The following is a 20,604-nucleotide window of genomic DNA, read 5'->3' as shown; positions in this document are numbered from 1 at the left end:
ACAGGATGGGGCAGGACCTGACCTGCCTGGAGGCGCCACAGGCAGGGATTTGCGAAGCCTTCCTCCATTCAAGGAAAACACCTTTTTGAATCAGAAGGAAGGCTGGATATTTAAGGGAAGGAAGCAAATTAAAAACCCTCTTGGCATCTAGACGTGTCTGGAAACCCTGACTTGCTTCACGCATGATGGTTTATTTTAGAACATGGTCAGGTGAAGCAGCCGCAGTGAGAACTGTGTAACGTTAAGGAAGAGTTTATTTATGAATTGGGGCTAAAGAGCAGCAATTTGATATAGCATTGTCCTATGCACCTCTTATGCATCTTATTCCATTATTAGTACTCATGTAACTTGCTTTGTGGAGATAAAACTTTCAACGAATTAAGAACAGTGCCAAATATAAGGGTACATTTTAGAATAGAATGGAATGGAATGGAATGGAATGGAATGGAATGGAATAGAATAGAATAGAATAGAATAGAATAGAATAGAATAGAATAGAATAGAATAGAATAGAATAGAATAGAATAGAATTTTATTGGCCAAGTGTGATTGGACACACAAGGAATTTGTCTTGGTGCAGATGCTCTCAGCATACATAAAAAGACAAGATACCTTCATCAAGGTACAACACTTAACAACACTTAATGATAGTCATAGAAGAACACAAACAAGGTAAAAACACTCACTCTGCGTGAGTGACTGCAGAAGCTTTTGACAATAATGCAGTTGTGTAGTCATCTGTACAAAGGCTTACCAGAAACCAAGATTCACAAACCAGTGACCAGTGCTTTGCCCAATGCTGCAACTAAACAGAACACAATTCCAGCCCCAGCACTTTGAGTGAAACCTTTCATAAGCCCAGTAACAAAGTCTACAACACAACATGCAAAATATCCCAGGTTCATTTCAAAGAATACCATGACATAAAGAGACTGACTGCTCTCTGGTCTGGTTCTTACAATGCACGAGAGTCCCATAAGGTGGTTGGGCTAATGTTGGCTTAGCATGGCATGTGAATCTCGGCACTGCCGTGAACTTCTGTTTAGCTGATGCCGCACAAAATTCTTGGTTAGATGAGCTAAGGGCCGTGGTGGCTCAGGCTGTAAGATAGCCTGTTATTAAAACACAGCTGCCTGCAATTACTGCAGGTTCTAGTCCCACTAGGCCCAAGGTTGACTCAGCCTTCCATCCTTTATAAGGTAGGTAAAATGAGGACCCAGATTGTTGGGGGGGGCAATAAGTTGACTTTGTAAATATACAAATAGAATGAGACTATTGCCTTACACACTGTAAGCCGCCCTGAGTCTTCGGAGAAGGGCGGGGTATAAATGTAAATAAAAAAATAAAAAAAAAAGCTAAGGAAACACTGCTTCCCTCCTTAAAAAATTATGCTGTGATGTAGCCAACATGGCTGGCTACAAGTGTTGTGGTCCACCAACAGCCTGCGGAGCTGCCAGCGGAGTCGGACAGTGAGGAGGCTGGGGAGGACCATGGGCCAGTCCTGCAGTCAGGGGAAGGCCCGGACAAGGGCTCTGCGTCGGAGGCAGAGAGGGGGCCAGGGCCATCTGGGAGCGATGCACGGTCTCCGGAGCCTCCAGAGGCAGACAGCGGAGAGGCAGAGGAACAGGAGGAGCCTATTCCCAGTGCATGCATGTGAAGAGCTGCCAGCAGGCAAGAGCAGCTAAAGCAAAGAGGACGACTCGGGAGTAAGGAGATGATTGGCCCCTCCCATAAGGCTTAAAAGAGCAGCAACAGCTCTTGGGCTCTTTGTAGGAAAGCAACGTTGCTACATTGGTTTCTAGTCAGCGTCTCGTTTCTGAACTTTGTGGGACTTTACCAAGAAAAGCCTTTGGCAGGGTGCCAAAGAAGACAAAGGTTTCTGATAAGGCCGAAGAACTTTTTCTGAAGGATTTGTTTTGGAATTAATTTGGACTAAGCTGGGAAAGAAGTAATTCCCAGCTGTTATAATAAAATAGGGTCGTTTTAAGACTAAGTATATCTTTTACACCTAAGTGAGCCTAGGTCACAACAACAGAATTCTGGGAGTTGAAGTCCCCAAGTCTTAAAGTTGCCAAGATCCCTGGTGTAATGGTTAAGATGACATCAGCGAAACCCAAATTCAAATCTCCTGTCCGAACAGAAGCTCATTGGGTGCTCTAAACCAATCCCTGTCTCTCAGTCCATCCCACCTCGCAGGGTTGTTGTTGTGGAGGGGAAAATATGGCAGGAAGGAGTTTTTATACACACTGCACACTGCCTTCAACGAAGAGTGGCATACAAATTGGTATTTCTTCAGTCAACTTGTAAAAAAAAAACTCCTCAACTCCCAGAATCCCCCAGGGGGCTGAGGTTGAGAAACACGGATATAAATCAAACCGACAATCAATCAAAGAGCCTCTGATGACCCATAGGCCATGTTCAGGTAAGGCTGGGAAAGACCCTCGCAGGAATCCCTGAAGACCACCGTCAGGAAGCATCAAGCCCAGCTCTGGAGATGAACCAGAGGCTAGCGAAAGAGGGGGTTCTCTTGGGCCTGGCGGCTGTTGCTGCTGCTGCTGCTGCGGAATATAGTCGTGTGGATTAGTCGTCTCTTGACAGCCCCCGTTTCCTAATCTCCCTTTTTTAACACAACCTAAATTAACAGCCGCACAAAAGACCCACAGGAAGGCTCACCTCCTGTGGAGGTTTTCATTGACTCCAGCCCCTCCACCCTCCTCCTGGCTGAGAAAGTGGAAAAACCGCATTCTGCCCTCTTCGGCTTTGTGCTTTTCAGAACAGGCATCAGAAAAATGGTTCGGATGGCTCTTTTAAGAAACTAGAGGATTAGGCTGCCGGGAATGTTATTTCTGGCAGGAACGCCGCATACAATATCTCCCGTATTGTTCCAGCTGTCATCTGTCACCCCATTTAAAGCACTTAGCCGCATGTAATTTATATATATATATATATATATATATTCTTAGAGACAAGCCCGGTCTATTGAATTCTACCCTCCTGTGTAGTGATGACAACCAGAATAAGCTTGAAAATACAGGAGGATGGATGAAGGATTTGGAGCCGTCACAAATCAGGCCAGCCCACCTCAAAAGGTTATGATAAGGCTGAAAGGGACATCATCGCGAAGGACAAGAGGTTATGAGGTCGCCTGTGACTTACGACCACAACGGGATGTTCGTTGCTAAGCAAAGCGGACGTTAAGGGGGGGTGTTCCTGCCCAATTTTATAAACTTGTTTCTGCCGTGGTTGTTAAGTGAATCACACGGTTGTTAAGTGAACCTAGCTTTACCCATTATCTTTGCTTATTGGGAGCCGGCAATCAACCTGCAACTGTTGTAAATAGAGACAGTCCTCGAATTACAACCACAACTGAGCCCCAAATTTCTGTCATTTAGTGAGACGTTTGTTAAGTGAGTTTTACCCCATTCTACGACCTTTCTTGCCTCTGTTGCTAAGTGAACCAGCTGTTAAACTAGTCACACGGTTGTTAAGGGAATCCAGCTTCCCCATTTGACTTTTGTTTGTCAGAAGGTGGCAAAAGGGGATCGCATGACTCGGGTTCACAGCAATGGTCTCTGTGGCTCCGGGCCTCTGTGGCTCAGACTGGTAAGACAGTCTGTTATTAACACAGCTGCTTGCAATTACTGCAGGTTGAAGTCCCACCACGCCCAAGGTTGACTCAGCCTTGCATCCTTTATAAGGTAGGTAAAATGAGGACCCAGATTGTTGGGGGCAATAAAAGTTGACTTTATATATAATATACAAATGGATGAAAACTATTGCTAAACACAGTGTAAGCCGCCCTGAGTCCTCGGAGAAGGGCGGGATATAAATGCAATTTTTTAAAAAAAATGGTCGTAACCAACTGCCAAGTGTCTGAATCTTGATCACACGATCCTGGGGGATGCTGGAAAGGTCGTAATTCTGAAACACAGCCATGAGTCACTTCAGTGCTGTTGTGACTTTGAACAGACCCTTAACGAACGCTTGTAAATCAAGGATTAACAGTATACAAATTTTTGTCATTTGATGCAGTGACGGTTGCAAGTGTGAGGAGTTGTCTTAAGTCGCTTTTTTTTTCTCAGGGCTTTCGTAAATTCAAACAGGTACTAAACCAGTGGTTGTAAGTGGAGGATTACCTATAACAGGGGTCAGCAACCTGCGGCTCTGGAGCCGCGTGTGGCTCTTTCACCCCTCTGCTGTGTCTCCCTGTCGCTCAAAAATATGCGCCACAACCACCAATGCGCGACAGCTGCCGGCACGCGATTTATTGAGCTTTTCAATCCCTGGTAGGCCAACCATGGATAAATCCAAGAAAAGAAAAGTTTCAGAAGAAAACAAAGTTTAATTCAACTACATAGGCTAGTTTTGTGGCCGTTCAAGAAATAGGCACAGGAAGGGTTTTGTGGCTCCGGTGTTTTCTTTACTGTGGGGAACGGGTCCAAATGGCTCTTTGAGTGTTTAAGGTTGCTGACCCCTGACCTATAAGTATGATGAACCTTTATCAATGCCCAAAGTTTTGGCTCAGCTGCGGAAGCCAAATGCCTTTAGATATTACGAGCGAGAAAGCAGATGTCCATTAGGGGAAGGCGATTCCGGATTCATTGACGAGTCTGAGCTAACTGAGATGTTATTAATTTTTAATCTCACAAACAAAGGACCACAGTGAAGAATCAAATGCAACGAATAATGTATTATATTGTTTTGCACTGATTTTCATCTTTTTTTTTAAGGGACCAGAATTAAGAACGTGGAAGAGAACAGCTGAAGACCTGGTGGCTGCAGAGAGCATAATCAGAACACATGACGGAGATCCCAGTTTAAACCAGGGATGAATATAGTCCTCGACTTACGACCGCAATTGAGCCCAAAATTTATGTTGCTAAGTGAAATGTTTAACAATAGCACTTAGACTTATATACCGCTTTACAGTGTTTTACTGCCCTCTCTAAGCAGTTTACAGAGTCAGCCTTCTGCCCTCAACAATCTGGGTCCTCATTTTACCAACCTCGGAAGGATGGAAGGCTGAGTCAATCTTGAGGCGGTCAGGATCGAACTTCTGGCAGTGGGCAGAGATAGCCTGCAACATTGCATTGCACTCGTGACGTCTCGCCTGGATTACTGCAATGCTCTCTACATGGGGCTCCCCTTGAGGGGCATCCGGAGGCTACAGTTAGTCCAGAATGCAGCTGCGCGGGTGATAGATGGAGCCCCTCGTGGCTCCCATATGACACCTATCCTGCGCAGACTGCACTGGCTTCCTGTGGCCTTCCGGGTGCGCTTCAAGGTTTTGGTGACCACCTTTAAAGCGCTCCATGGCATAGGGCCGGGTTATTTACGGGACCGCCTACTGCGACCGAATACCTCCCACCGTCCTGTGCGCTCTCACAGAGAGGGTCTCCTCAGGGTGCCGTCAGCAAGGCAATGTCGTCTGGCGACGCCCAGGGGAAGGGCCTTCTCTGTGGGGGCTCCCACCCTCTGGAACGATCTACCCCCCGAACTTCGTCAGCTTTCGGACCTTCGGACCTTCCGCCGCGGGCTTAAAACATACTTATTTAATTGTGCAGGACTGAGCTAGATTTTAAATTTTGGGTTTTAAATTGGGTTTTATTTCTATTTTTAATTGGACGGGCTTTAGAATAAGTTTTTTAAATGTTTTATATTGTATTTATATTCTATTTATCTGTTTTTAGTGCCTGTAAACCGCCCTGAGTCCCTTGGGAGATAGGGCGGTATATAAATATGATTAAATAAAATAAATAAATAAATAAATAATAAATAAATAATAACAACTGCACCACTATGGCTTGCTTCCTTCCTTGCTTCCTTCCTTCCCTTCCTTCCTTCCTTTCCTTCCATTCCCTTCCCTCCCTCCTTCCTTCCCAAGCTATACCACATTATATACCACTTTACAGTGCTTCTACAGCCCTCTCTGTTTACAGCCCTCTCTGTAGTCAGCCCCTCTTTGCCCCCAACAATCTGGGTCCTCACTTTACCAACCTCGGAAGGATAGAAGGCTGAGTCAACTTTGAGCCCGGTGAGATTCAAACTGCCAAATTGCAGGCAGTTGGCAGTCAGCAGAAGTAGCCTGCAGTACTGCACTCTGACCACAGCGCCATTGTGGCTTGTTTAAATGAGTTTTGCCTCATTTTATAACATTTCCTGCCACAGTGATTAAGCGAATCACTGCAGTTGTTAATAACATTTTTTGCTAAGTGAATCGGGCTTCCCCATTGGCTCGGCTTGTCAGGAGGTCAGAAAAGCAGATCACGTGACCCACCCTCTGGACACGGCAACTGTCATAAATATGAACCAATTGCCAAGACTTTGAGTTTTTGACCAGGTGACCATGGGGATGCTGCAAATCTTGTTAAGTGTGAAAAACAGTTTTGAACAGTCGCTAAATGAACTTGTTGTAAGTTGAGGACTACCTGTAATGGAGACATAATTTCTGGGTATTTTTGGGGGGGGGGGGAGAGTTTCCTGTGGACAAATTCAGTTAAGGCAAGGGTGTGTACCAAACCTGACAGCTTGAAGACCGGTGGACTTCAATTCCCAGAATTCCCTAGAATGTTAAAAGTCCACAAGCCAAGATTGGACACGCATAAGTTAAGGCAGGGGTATCAAACTCAATTTCATTGAGGGCCGCATCAGGGCTATGGTTGACCTGGGAGGAGGGAGGGGTGTGTGTGGCCAGGTTGACACCCCTCCCCAAACTGCTGGCATGTTTCCTCTTTGCACTGGGTAGACCAGGCCGAAGTGATTGCGGGCGGCCCCTTACATTTTCCAGAACGGCCTTGAATTTGACACCCCTGAGTTAAGGCAGCGAAGAAGGAGCTGTTCAAAAAGAAGCCGAATCATCATGTTTTGCCCTTCAAAAATATGCTCTCCGGGTTCACGACACAACAGAAGCACGCCGAAAGGAGAACCTGGTGCGATTCCCTGCACTCACCTCCGTATCAGGGTCTGCTGCAGGTTTTTGCAAAGGGTGAGCGATTCCCCCATGAACATGTGGCACATGATCACCTCGCGGCAGGCAGCCATGAACGACACCACGGCGTCGGACTGGAGGGTCCCGCTCCGGGAGATGATGCAGAGACGCTGCAGGGAGGAACAGCAACTCAGGGCGTGGAAGAACTGGGCGTTGGCGTGGAAGTAGGGCTGCTCAAGCCTGCAAGGAGGAGGAAGAAGAAGAAGGTTGGATAGAGAGCTTCACCGGATCTTCAAAGAAGATTTGAGAAGTGGCAACCTTATTTATTTATTTATTTATTATTTACATTTCTATACCGCCCTTCTCTGAAGACTCAGGGCGGTTTACAGCCAAGTTAAAAAGACATATACAAAAATTAAAACACAATATTTGAAATTTAAAAATCTGAAACCATAAGGCCGAATATTAAAATAACAAGAAATAAAACCACTCAATTAAAAATTACTCTTAGGCCAACTCTGCTCGTTGAAACAAAAAAGTCTTGAGCTCGCGCTTAAAGGCCCAGAGGTCGGGAAGAAGGCGTAGCCCCAGAGGCAGTTCGTTCCATAGGGTAGGTGCCCCAACAGAGAAGGCTCTTCCCCTGGGGGCCGCCAGCCGACATTGTTTAGCTGACGACACCCCGAGGAGACCCTCCCTGCGGGAGCACACAGGTCGATGGGAGGCTATTGGCGGCAGTAGGCGGTCCCGTAAGTAACCTGGTCCTATGCCATGGAGCGCTTTAAAGGTGATCACCAACACCTTGAATTGCACGCGGAAGACCACCGGCAACCAGTGCAGCTTGCGTAGGAGAGGTGTTATATGGAAGCTCCAAGACGCTCCCTCTATCCCCCGCGCAGCCGCATTCTGTACCAGTTGAAGTCTCCCGGTGCTCTTCAAGGGGAGCCCCATGTAGAGAGCATTGCAGTAATCCAGGCGGATTACCTTGAAGGGGAGGAGACCTGGGCCGGGTGGGGCAGAAGGCCATCCATCCATCGGTTGCAACTCAAATAACGGAAGTTATCTTTCGAGTGCATCTTTATCAAATGTGCAGATTGGAGCTTCCATCTGCTATTCTCTAAAGGTGGCTGTTGTGACCCAGGCCCAAGGAGTTATTACCGGACACAATCAGTCCTAAACAAACGTTTTATTAGAACAGCTGAGAATTATTTCATTCTCAGCTTAGTCCAAATTAATTCCAAAACAAATCCTTCAGAAAAAGTCCTTTGCCCTTATCACAAACCTTTGTCTTCTTTGGCACCCTGCCAAAGGTTTTTCTTGGCAAGAACCCCAGGAAGTTCAGAAACAGGACACAAGAAACAATTGTAGCAATGTTGCTTTCCTACAAAGAGCCCAAGAGCCGTTGCTGCTCTTTTAAGCCTTATGGGAGGGGCCAATCATCTCTTTACTCCCAACTCATCCTTTTTGCTTTAGCTGCTCTTGCCTTCTGGCAGCTCTTCGCATGCATGCATTAGGTAACAGGCTCCTCCTGTTCCTCTGCCTCTCTGCTATCTGCCTCTGGAGGCTCCGGAATCCGCGCATCACTCCCCGATGGCCCTGGCCCCACCTCTGCATCCGATGCAAAGCCCTTGTCCGGGCATTCCCCTGACTTCAGGACTGGTCCATCATCCTCCCCAGCCTCCTCTCTTTCTGATTCCGCTGCCAGCTCTGCAGGCTATTGGCGGACCACAACAGTGGCGTTTTTCAAACTTGGCAGCTTGAAGATGGGTGGACTTCAACTCCCAGAATTCCCCAGCCACCCATGAATGATAAGAGTTGGAAGGGACCAGACGGATCACCTGGTCCACTGTTTCTCAAACTTGGCAGCTTAATGATGAGTGCTCAAGGTCCTTGAGTGGCTCAACAGACTAAGCAGTCTGTTATTAACAGCAGCTGCTTGCAATTACTGCAGGTTCAAGTCCCACCAGGCCCAAGGTTGACTCAGCCTTCCATCCTTTATAAGGTAGGTAAAATGAGGACCCAGATTGTTGGGGGCAATAAGTTGACTTTGTATATAATATACAAATGGATGAAGACTATTGCTTGACATAGTGTAAGCCGCCCTGAGTCTTCAGAGAAGGGCGGGATATAAATGCAAATTTTAAAAAAAAAAGTGGACTTCAATACAGGTAGACCTTACAACACTTCACTTTGTGACTCTTCGAACTAACAAGAGCACTGAAAAAAGTGACTTACAATCATTTTTCACAACTTATGACCGTTGCAGCATCTCCACAATCACATGATTTACGTTCGGATGCTTGACAACTGGCTCACATTTATGACGGTTGTTCCGAGGTCATATGATCACCTTTTGGGACCTTCTGACAAGCGAAGTCAATGGGGGAAACCAGATTCACTTAACAACCGTGTTACAAATTTAACAACTGCAGTGATTCACTTAACAAATGTGGCAAGGAAAGGCATAAAATGGGGCAAAGCTCATTTAACACATTTCTCGCTGAGCAACCTAAATTTTGAACTCAATTGTGGTCATAGGTTGAGGACTATTTGTACCCAGAATTCTGGCATCCTGGCTAGGGAATTCTGGGAGTTGAAGTCCACTCATCTTCAAGCTGCCAAAGGGCTGAGAAACACTGGACTAGGTGACCTGCCTGGTCCCTTCCAACTCTATGATTCATGGCTGGCTGGGGAATTCTGGGACTTGAAGTCCACCCATCTTCAAGCTGGCAAGGCTGAGAAACAATGGCTCTTAGGGCAACATTCGATTCAGAAGAATTGAGGAGACCTTACTAAATATCCTGAAAGAGCAAAACAGATACACAAAAAAGAGGGGGGGGCCAGCATTATCATGAAGCCGCTGGGAATTTGGGGAGCTATTCTCTAACGGGGGGGGGGGGAATGGGGAGGAATCAATTTAAGGCAACTTTGCAGCCATTGTCCTCAACAATGGAGCAGGACTGAAAAAAACCCCAACTTGTAATGTGCTGTGTGATCCACCAGATGGCGATGTTGCTCTATCATCTTCTGAAGAGTCCTGATTAAAATTTACCTTTTCTAAGTCTTCCTTTGAAGCCAGATAAACATTTATAGAGGTGGAAGAGAGGGAGAAATAGCTCAGATTCCCAGATATTGCCTCATTTTATATGGGAAAGAGGCCCCCCTCGTCCTCAGTACTGAACCGAGTCCTCTTGAATACTTTCAACAGGAAGGACAAGCCCTTAAGGGGGTTTTCTGCATATCCTAGACCAGGGGTCTCCAACCTTGGCAACTTTAAGCCTGGCGGACTTCAGCAAAGCTGGCTGGGGAATTCTGGGAGTTGAAGTCCCCCAGGCTTAAAGTTGCCAAGTTGGAGACCCCTGTCCTGGACCATACCTATTTAACACCTCAAGGGGTAAAGACTGGAATGGCAGAGAAGTCTATGGAGATTCTCAAACATCCAGCTCGTGGTTATCTCAAGGGTAATTTTCAAAGGGCAACTGGACTTGCCTTGTTTTGTTCTGAAGGACTGAAGAAGCTTCTGGCATGAGAAGCGAAGAGTTTTCAAGAAGAAAAAAGAAACCCAAGAAAGTCCAGTTATCTTTTGAAAAGCACCTACAGAACTAGAGAATAGAAGAGAGCCGGAAGGGACCTTGGAGGCCTTCTAGTCCAGCCCCCTGCTCAAGCAGGAGACCCTAGAACATTTCAGACCGGGCGCTGTCCAGCCTCTTTTTCAAAACGTCCAGTGATGAAGTACCCACAACTTCCATTCCTCCACCTCTCACAATACTAGACAACACAGTATCAGCAGTAGAAACTTTTAAATTTCTAGGTTCTATCATATCGCAAGATCTAAAATGGACAGCTAACATCAAAAACATCATCAAAAAAGGACAACAAAGAAAGTTCTTTCTGCGCCAACTCAGCAAGCTCAAACTGCCCAAGGAGCTGCTGATTCAGTTCTACAGAGGAATTATTGAGTCTGTCATTTGCACCTCTAGAACTGTCTGGTTCGGTTCTGCAACCCAACAAGACAGACACAGACTTCAGAGGATAATTAGAACTGCAGAAAAAACAATGGCTACCAACCTGCCTTCCATTGAGGACCTGTATACTGCACGAATCAAGAAGAGGGCTGTGAAAATATTTACAGACCCCTCACATCCTGGACATAAACTGTTTCAACTCCTACCCTCAAAACGACGCTATAGAGCACTGCACACCAGAACAACTAGACACAAGAACAGTTTTTTCCCGAAGGCCATCACTCTGCTAAACAAATAATTCCCTCAACACTGTCAAACCATTTACTAAATCTGCACTACTATTAATCTTCTCATCGTTCCCATCACCAATCTCTTTCCACTTATGACTGTGTGGCTGTAACTTTGTTGCTGGCAATCCTTATGATTTATATTGATATATTGACCATCAATTGTGTTGTAAATGTTGTACCTTGATGAACGCATCTTTTCTTTTATGTACACTGAGAGCATGTGCACCAAGACAATAAAAATTCTATTCTATTCTATTCTATTCTGGTGGCAAGCTGTTCCATTGGTTAATTGCTTTAACTGTAAGGATGTTTCTGCTTAATTCCAGGGTGCTTCTCTCCTTGTTTCTTGTCCTGCCCCCTTGTTGCTTTGGAGAATAAGTTGACCCCCCACTCCTCTTTGTGGCAGCCTCTCAAAATACTGGAATGATGCCATCGTGTCTCCCCAAGTCCTTCTTTTCTCTAGACTGGCCAAACCCAAACCCTGCAACCGTTCTTATGTTTTAGCCTCCTTTGGGACAATGACACAGAAGGATCCCTGCGTGACAGGAAAAGCCAAGGGGGAAAAAAAAAAGCTGCCGGGCTCTCTCACCTGAGATCTTGAAGACACCTGCAGTGCTTCAGCATGTCCACCAGAGCCGACACATACATCACTTTCCCCATCAGGCCCAGGTTGGCCAAGGAGAGAGCCCGCAGGCGCTGGCACTGCACCCCAATGTTCACCAGCCCGTAGCCCGTGAGAATATTGGGCAGCTGAGCCAAGGTGAGGCTCTGCAGGAAGGCCAGCTGGCCAATGGCGGCCACTTCAGCATCCCCGATATGCTGCGCCCGGCTGCAAGGGGGCAGAGAGTTCCGAATGGCCGGCTCGTTCCGCGGCATGGCCGAGGAAAAACTGGAGCCGATCAGCTCCAACTTTTCCAGAAACGGGAGGCTTTCCAGAAGAGTCCAAAAGACGGAAGGTGGCGGTCTGGGATGGCTCTGCTCCAAGCAGTTCCTGGGATAGGTCTGCACCCCGATCCGGACTTTTTTCCCAAACCCTTGAGAGACCGAGTGAGCCACCGGCTGCACCGAAGGCTTGTCGACCGTCAGCAGGGCGGCGGCCCCGTCAGCCACGGCGCAAACCGGCAGCGCCAGGGAGAGGAGGCCTTTCAGGCGAGCGAGGATCTGGCAAAGGTGCTTCCCCAGGCTTTCCGGGCTGTGATGGTGGGCGGCCGAGAGGTTGAGGTGCTTCAGGTTACGGCAGGTGTCCACCAGGGTTTCGGCGATACCGCTATCGATGTCGTCCTCCGCTTTCCGCAACAAGGAATCGGGCGACAGGCAGTGGACGCAGCCGCTCAGGTTCAAGCTGACCAAACTGCCCAGGTCTTTGCCGCTGTTCAACACTCGCTGGACCAGCTGCCCGCCGGACAAACTGCAGCGGCTGAAGCTGAAGTAAAAAGGGTTGCTGAACTTCAAGTGCTGCAGGAGGTTGGATCCGTTCATCCAGGACCGCGGCAGCTGAAGGGCGTCTAACGTCACGTTCCTGGCCATGGAATCCAAGAGGTTTTTAACGGCGCAGCTCTGGGCAAACCCACCGGGGGCGGAGATGAGGAAAGCGTGAAGTTTTTCCGGCGTCCGGTCGCTCAGCACTGCTAAGTACAGCCTCACCACTTCCTGGTTGACCGGGCCAGGTGCCAACCTGGCGTAGAAAACCCGTAGGTTCTGGTAATGGGGCACGTTGCTCTCCCCTACCATGAGCTGCCCAGAGATGATCAGACCTTCCCGGGATCGATCGAGGATCTCAAAATACAACAGCAGCTTCTCCAGGCTGGTGCAGCAAGGAACCACCCCGTAGGAGGGCGTGTAGAGGGTCTGTTTCAACTCCAGCACCCGGCTCAGGGTGGCTTTGCACTCGCTGCTCAGGTGGGAGGCGTCGAACCCGGGGTTCACGTCGATGGCCAAGGAGCGGAGGTGCTGCAGGGCCGAGAGCATCTTCGAAAGGCGAAGGGAGGTGAGGTGGCAGCCAGAGAGGTTCAGCTTCACCAAATTCTTGCAGCGGGTCACCTGATCAACAGTCGAGCCAGGCAACCAGTAACAGCCGGTCATGTCCAGCTCGTGGATCTCTTTTCCGATCTCCTTCATCAGCTGTTTCACCTTGTCTTTGTCCACCTGCAAGTAGAAACAGTTCAGGAGATCAAAGGAATCCCGGTTGTGGCAGGCCTAGATTTATTGATCAAGCTCAGGACAACTGACACCCGCCTTTTCAGGGACTGAAGACTGAAAAAAACGGAATTTTATGATCACGGGCAAGTGCTGGAGAAACAATATGGAACGGAATGCAAAAGTAACCACCATTGATTCTGGTGGGAACACCCTAATCTTCCCTACCCAAAGGCCATCTGTGATATTAAAAGACCTCTGGAAATCTCTTTAAAGCAAAGGAGGTGCGTTTATTCTATGTATTTATTTATACCCCACCTTTATTATTTTTATAAATAAATTAATGCGAACACACGCTATTCTTCTTCCTCCTGCAATTCTCCCCACAATAACAGGGGCTGTGAGGGGCTGAAACTGAGGGACTCTCCCAAAGACACCCAGCTAGCTTTCATGCCCACGGCAGTACAAGAACTCCTGGTTTCTCACTTAGTGCCTTAATCACGTTATAAGCAGATACCCCTCACAGCAATTTCCTTTTAGCCTGAAAAGGGAAACAAGAAGCAGAGCAGTTTTTCACAACCAGCTTTGACCAACTAATGTTCTCTGGATGTGTCGAGATTGCAATCTTTTAAGGATTCCGGGCAGCTCCATCACATCTGGAGGAGCAACAGGTTGGCAAAAGTGTTTTCAAGCAGGGAAAATGGTTTTAGACTGGGAGGTGGGGGGGGCTATGTCATTCTGCAAAGGACAAAATTTCAATCTGTGGGATTGTCATGGGACGGTGGTCTCCAAGTAATTGGATCAAAGAATAGCCTGGCCATCAAACTGAACAGACCTAAGAGACAATATAAACAGACAAAAGGGTTACATTAATGAAGAATTATGAGAGGAAGGAAGGAAGGAAGGAAGGAAGGAAGGATTTTTCCCTTATATTCTTCTAAAGTAGGACTTTAGGAGAAACCCTCTCATACTACCACGTCTTACAATACTAGACAACACAATATCAATAGTAGAGACCTTCAAATTTCTAGGTTCTACCATATTGCAAGATATAAAATGGACAGCTAACATCAAAAATGCCATCAAAAAAGGACAACAAAGAATGTTCTTTCTGTGCCAACTCAGGAAGATCAAACTACCCAAGGAGCTGCTGATCCAGTTCTACAGAGGAATTATTGAGTCTGCCATCTGCACCTCTAGAACTGTCTGGTTTGGCTCTGCAACCCAACAAGACAGACACAGGCTTCAGAGGATCATTAGAACTGCAGAAAAAACAATGGCTACCAACATGCCTACCTTCCATTGAGGACCTGTATATTGCATGAGTCAAAAAGAGGGCTGTGAAAATATCTACAGACTCCTCACATCCTGGAAATAAACTGTTTCAACTCTTATTCTCAAAATGACACTTTAGAGCACTGCATACCTGAACAACTAGACACAAGAACAGTTTTTTCCCGAATGCCATCACTCTGCTAAACAAATAATTCCCTCAACACTGTCAAACTATTCACTAAGTCTGCACTACTATTAATCTTCTCATCATTCCCATCACCCATCTCCTCTCACTTATGACTGTATGACTGTAACTTTGTTGTGTGTATTCTTAAAATTTATATTGATATTGTTTCCTGATTATTTGTCCCCTATATCTATTATTAAGTGTTGTACCTTATGATTCTTGATGAAGGTATCTTTTATGTACACTGAGAGCTTATGCAACAAGACAAATTCCTTGTGTGTCCAATCACACTTGGCCAATAAAGAATTCTATTCTATACTGTTCTATTCTGTTTTTCCCTTATATTTTTTCCCTTATATCCTTCTTAAAGTAAAATGAGGAAAGGATAATTCCCCCCATCCTAAGGCCATAATAAAGCTCGAAGGAAGAGCTTTTTAGGGTCATGTCTTCAGTCTCTTCTTGCTGCAGAGTCCTGGTGGGACCCAGAGAGACCCTCTGAGTGAGACTCAAGATTTTTAAACTGCCACAGTTCATCCCATGTTGTCCTAATTCTGGATCGTCTTCGGCAGCTCACCTGGTAATCTTTATGCAGCATCACAGTGTGAGTGAGGCTTTTGTCGAGACTGAGGGCGGAAAGTTTCCGACAGACGCTTCGGACGTTCAAGACAAGATCCGACACGGGAGTATATCGCAAGATGTGCAAGAGGATTTCATCCGAAAACTCCATCAAGTTCATGCCGATATTCTCCTCCCGGTTCTCCTCGCCGGTTACGTCCTGCAGGAGGGAAAAACAAGGACTCAGAAAAGACATAGTAGAAATGAAAAGCTGGGGAAGGAATCGGTCCGATTCCTCAAGGGACCCAATCAACTGAGAACTGCTGCGGTTATCATTTTTACATCCATTTTTAGTACTCTGTCCTGAAAAGACCGTTTGGGTGGATGATTTAATGACGCAGCTGGTCAAGGAAGAGAGACAACTATGTTTTAGGAGCTGTTGAAACAGCATAGAAAGAAACTATTTCAAAATTCAGCACCAGAGGCTGAAGGCTGCGTAGACTAGAGAGTAATGGAAGCAGAGGACCCCCAGTATTGGACCTGCATCTTATCTCTGCTTAAGGCTACCAATAATACTTTATAGCAGGGCTATCAAACTCAATTTCATTGAAGGCTGCATCAGGGTTGTGCTTGACCTCGCGGGAGAGGGGGCTGGGGGGAATGGCCGGGGGGGTATGGCCAGCATGACATCACTTGTGTCAAGGGGGGCACCTGTGGTGGCCCAAGCACTCTGCCAGCGAAAACGGGGTCCCAAGTCTGGGATGGCTTCCTGTAACCCGCTGGAGCTCAGGAGGGCTGTGCATGGCCCTCGCAAACTCTGTTTCCGCTGGCAGAGGCACCGCGGGCCGGTCCTTTGCTGTTTCCAGGGCGGCCTTGCGGATCAGATCTAAACACCCTGCGGGCCGGATCTGGCCCCGGGCCCTTGAATTTGACACCCCCTGCTTTATAGACCCAATGACTTGGGATGGCTAAACAATAGAACAATGAAATTACAATAAGATTATTTAAAGATAAAAGGTGGCGGGGGTATTGAAGCAAGGGGGAGGGGGGGTCACCACACTTCCAAGGTGGCTTCTTCCTTTTTCCCTGATGTGCTTTCCATGTTAAGGGCTCCCCCCTCCCCTGTATTATACTTTTTCTGTGTGCCTTTTGTGTTGACTCCCGATGACCACCTGGGCTAGCCCTGCGGTTTCCTTGGCAAGATTTAGAAAGTGATTTGCCATTGCCTCCTTCTGAGGGGTAAGAGTGAGCGACTGGCCCCAAGATCAACCAGCTGGCTTTGTATCTATGGAGATTCTCCATCACCCAGGTCATGGTTGTCCCAAAGGTGCTTTTCCAAGAGGCAACTGGACTTTCTGGTTTTTCTTTGAAGATGTTTCGCTTCTCATCCAAGAAGCTTCTTCAGCTCTGGCTTTGTGCCTAAAGTGAGACTAGAACTGACGGTCCTTGGCTTCCAGCCTTTATCACTTCAACCAAACAGGCTCTCTAAGACCCGTTTCTTCCTTTAATAGTCTACTTATACTTCTTCTACTTCTTCTCCTCCCCCTCCTCCATCTCCAAATGATCCATCTGTTAAACTACTGAAGTTCGCAGATGACACAACAGTGAACGGTCTCATTCGAGACAATGATGAATCCAGGTACAGACGGGAGGTTAAACGACTAGCCTTGTGGTGCGACCAGAACAATCTGGAACTGAACACACTCAAAACCGTAGAAATGGTGGTAGACTTAGGAGAAACCCTTCCATACTTCCACCTCTCACAATACTAGACAACACAGTATCAACAGTAGAGGCCTTCAAATTTCTAGGTTCTACCATATCGCAAGACCTAAAATGGACAGCTAACATCAAAAACGTCATTAAAAAAAGCACAACAGAGAATGTTCTTTCTGCGCCAGCTCAGAAAGCTCAAACTGCCCAAGAAGCTGCTGATCCAGTTCTACAGAGGAATTATTGAGTGTGTCATCTGCACCTCTAGAACTGTCTGGTTTGGCTCTGCTACCCAACAAGACAGACACAGACTTCAGAGGATAATTAGAACTGCAGAAAAAACAATGGCTACTAACCTGCTTCCATTGAGGACCTGCATACTGCACGAGTCAAAAAGAGCGCTGTGAAGATGTTTAGAGATACCTTGCATCCTGGACATAAACTGCTTCAACTCCTATCCTCAAAACAACGCTATAGAGCACTGCACACCAGAACAACTAGACACAAGAACAGTTTTTCCCTCAATGCCATCCCTCTGCTTAACAACTAATTCCCACAACACTGTCAAACTATTCACTAAGTCTGCACTACTATTAATCTTCTCATTGTTCCTATCACTCATTTCCTCCCACTTATGACTGTAACTTTGTTGCTTGTATCCCTTACAATTTATATTGTTTCCTAGTGTGATTTGATTGCTTATTTGTGCCCTATGACTATCATTAAGTGTTGTACCTTATGATTCTTGATGAACGTATCTTTTAGGTATACTGAGAGCTTATGCACCAAAGACAAATTCCTTGTGTGTCCAATCACACTTGGCCAATAAAGAATTCCATTCTATTCTATTCATCTCTTGCATGGCTGCCCAGCTCTCCAATCCTTCCTTGCCTTCCATTTCCTCTCTTTCATTTGCCACCTGAAGAACCCCTTTAGCCACTTGGACGAGGAAGGCAAGGCAAGAACTAAGTCGCCAGGAAGGCTGTGGATGATGGGAGAGAGAGTCCCCTAAAGGCTGTCTTGAAAGCCCTTCCCATTAAAAGACTGAAGGGAAACAGTAATAAGGCTATAATAAATAATACTAGAATATAATATACTGTTGTACTATAATTAGTAGAAACTTGTTATTCTGTAACCATTAGGTTCCTGTAATACATATATAGCCTTTGTATTTGTATAACACACACATATTGTACCTTTATATCTGTAACACAAATATGCCTTTGTATTTGTATCACATATATTATGCCTTTATATGTGTATCTCCTGTAACAAACATATTCTGTTATCAGGCCTCTGTAATGAATCTGGTATGGGGACGCGGTAGCTCAAGGGGCCAAGACGCTGAGCTTGTTGATCGAAAGGTCAGCCAGTGTAACGGGGTGAGGTCCCGTTGACTTGTCCCAGCTTCTGCCAACCTAGCAGTTCAAAAGCAGGTAAAAAATGCAAGTAGAAAAATAGGGACCACCTTTGGTGGGAAGGGAACAGCGTTCCGTGTGCCTTTGGCATTGAGTCATGCCGGCCACATGACCATGGAGACGTCTTTGGACAGCGCTGGCTCTTCGGCTTTGAAAAAGAGATGAGCACCGCCCCCTAGAGTCAGGAACGACTAGCACATATGTGCGAGGGGAACCTTTACCTTTACTGTATCTGGTATTTGTCAAACATATATCCCTGCCATTTGACCTGAACCCATATCAATCTTCTTCCTGTTTTTCTTGTTCCATCTAAGAGTATGGTAGGTATCTCAGTTGAAACTGCAGACATCATTCGGGGGGGGGGGGATAATTTACACTTCAGTCCTGACTTACACCTTTGATCTGTGTAAGCTGAGTTCCTTGCAGAACCAGGGGGGCCAAATGAGCAATCGGGAGAACAAAGGAACGCTCAAGGAAGAGATAACGCTAATTGGGAGGCATCTATTCCTTTGCAGGGCAACAAGGAATACACAAACCGAAACTAGGCAGCCAGAATTGGGTACTAAAAGCTGATGTCTCTGAGGGTAATAAAAGGACGCCATACCTTCCAAAAGGGGTGGCTATCTCCTCACATGCATTGTATTCAGTGGTGGGATTCAGCCAGTTCACATGTATTCGGCAGAACCGGTTGTTAACTTTCTAAGCAGTTCGGAGAACCAGTTGTTGGAACAAGTCTTATTTTGTTTTTCCCCCACTAATCCTGTAAGGAACTGAAACATTCTGGTGGTGTTTCTAGCCTAATCTTTATCGCCCTGCTAACAGAAACTGCCTCTCTGGTTAACCCTTATTACATTGTAACAGCTAAGGCGAAGCGCCCATCGACGCGAGTGACGTTGAGTTGGCCACACACACACAGTCACAGGACCACCAAGCCACACCTACCCAGCTGGTCATTAAGGCAGAGAACCGGTTGTTAAATTATTTGAATCCCACCACTGATTGTATCTGTAGGTTCTGGATCAGGGATCTCCAACCTGGGTCCCTTTTAAGACTTGTGGACTACAACTCCCAGAGTCCCTCAGCCAGCAACGCTGGCTGAGGGACTCTGGGAGTTGTAGTCCACAAGTCTTAAAGGGACCCAGGTTGGAGACCCCTGTTCTGGATATATGTCCCACCCAGTATTTTGGTGTTGGCCATAAATAAAATATGCTTCTTTTTGCAAGAGTCTCTTTTTTGGGCATTCTGGTGACTCAAGTATATTGTGGGACAAGGCAAGATCCAAACAGCTGGTGGGAGGTTATAAAGAAAGGTGGGGGAGGGGCTTGGTGCAGCACATCTGGAAGGGGCCCAGACTGTCACTCCACATTCACTGACCTGCAAAAAACAAAAAAAAAACAAAAAAAAAACCACAAGCCCCCCCTCCCTCTTTTTTTTTCATGGCCGTCCAATGCCCCAGGGCCCCTTTGCCAGGAATAAGACCCCCCCCCGCCCTTCCCGCCCGACTCAGGCCCTGCTAAAATCGCGGCTGCCAAATGAAACCTTTCTCCCCAGCCCCGCGAGGCACCCCCTGCCCTGACACGCGGCCTCCCGGCGGGTTCAGACGTGCCCTGCGGAGTCAGGGGTTGCCATGGAGACGCCGAGGCTCGCAAGGGGATGGCGAGGCCCTCGGTCCGAAAAAAAGGAAGGCCCGAGGTCTCTTCGGCGAGCCGGGCTTACCTCACCGGAGGAGGACGCCATGGTCGAGAAAAGACTCCCCGCCCGGGTCCGAGCCAGCTGAGACGCTCAACCTCCGTCTCCTCGCCTCATACGGTTTTTCCCTTCAGCCGGCACACCGAAGCGACGCGACGCGAGGCTTCCGGCGCCCTCGTGACGTCACTTCCGCTTAATTGCTCTTGCCGCCATCTTACACGAGGCGCCAGGGGCGGCAAAAGCCATAATGGGCGTGGCCGGAATGTTCCAATTATGCACCGTAGCACGGGGGGGGGAGGGAATGGGGAAGAGAAGGAGGGAGAAAACTGCCCGGGTTTTTCCAACTTGGGAGGGGGACCCCACTTCAAACTCGTGCATTTGAATTTTTTTTTGGGGGGGGGGGCTCTTGCAGTTGCAATTCTGGGTCAGAAGCGGGTGGGGTGTCTGCAAA

At 47.1% G+C, this 20,604-nt stretch overlaps 1 protein-coding gene across 2 annotated transcripts in view; it reads right to left on the bottom strand.

Annotated features, from left to right (window-relative positions):
• Nucleotides 1-20,301, bottom strand: part of FBXL18 (F-box and leucine rich repeat protein 18) — a 33,669-nt gene extending 13,368 nt beyond the window's left edge. The window contains exons 1-4 of one of the 2 annotated variants that reach the window (XM_058157912.1): nt 20,181-20,301; nt 15,353-15,553; nt 11,770-13,325; nt 6,950-7,168 (exon numbers count right to left, since the gene is read on the bottom strand). In XM_058157912.1, the coding sequence (XP_058013895.1) occupies nt 6,950-7,168; nt 11,770-13,325; nt 15,353-15,553; nt 20,181-20,201 (1,997 nt within the window). In that variant the 5' untranslated portion in view covers nt 20,202-20,301. The remainder of the gene's footprint in view (nt 1-6,949; nt 7,169-11,769; nt 13,326-15,352; nt 15,554-20,180) is intronic. The other variant, XM_058157913.1, reaches the window with a different exon arrangement.
• Nucleotides 20,302-20,604: the final 303 nt, after the last annotated feature.

Source organism: Ahaetulla prasina, chromosome 14 (genome assembly GCF_028640845.1).
Source record: "Ahaetulla prasina isolate Xishuangbanna chromosome 14, ASM2864084v1, whole genome shotgun sequence".
Taxonomy (NCBI): domain Eukaryota; kingdom Metazoa; phylum Chordata; class Lepidosauria; order Squamata; family Colubridae; genus Ahaetulla; species Ahaetulla prasina.
The sequence above is the reverse complement of the archived record's forward strand: the minus strand, read 5'-3'. Positions and strand labels throughout refer to the sequence as shown.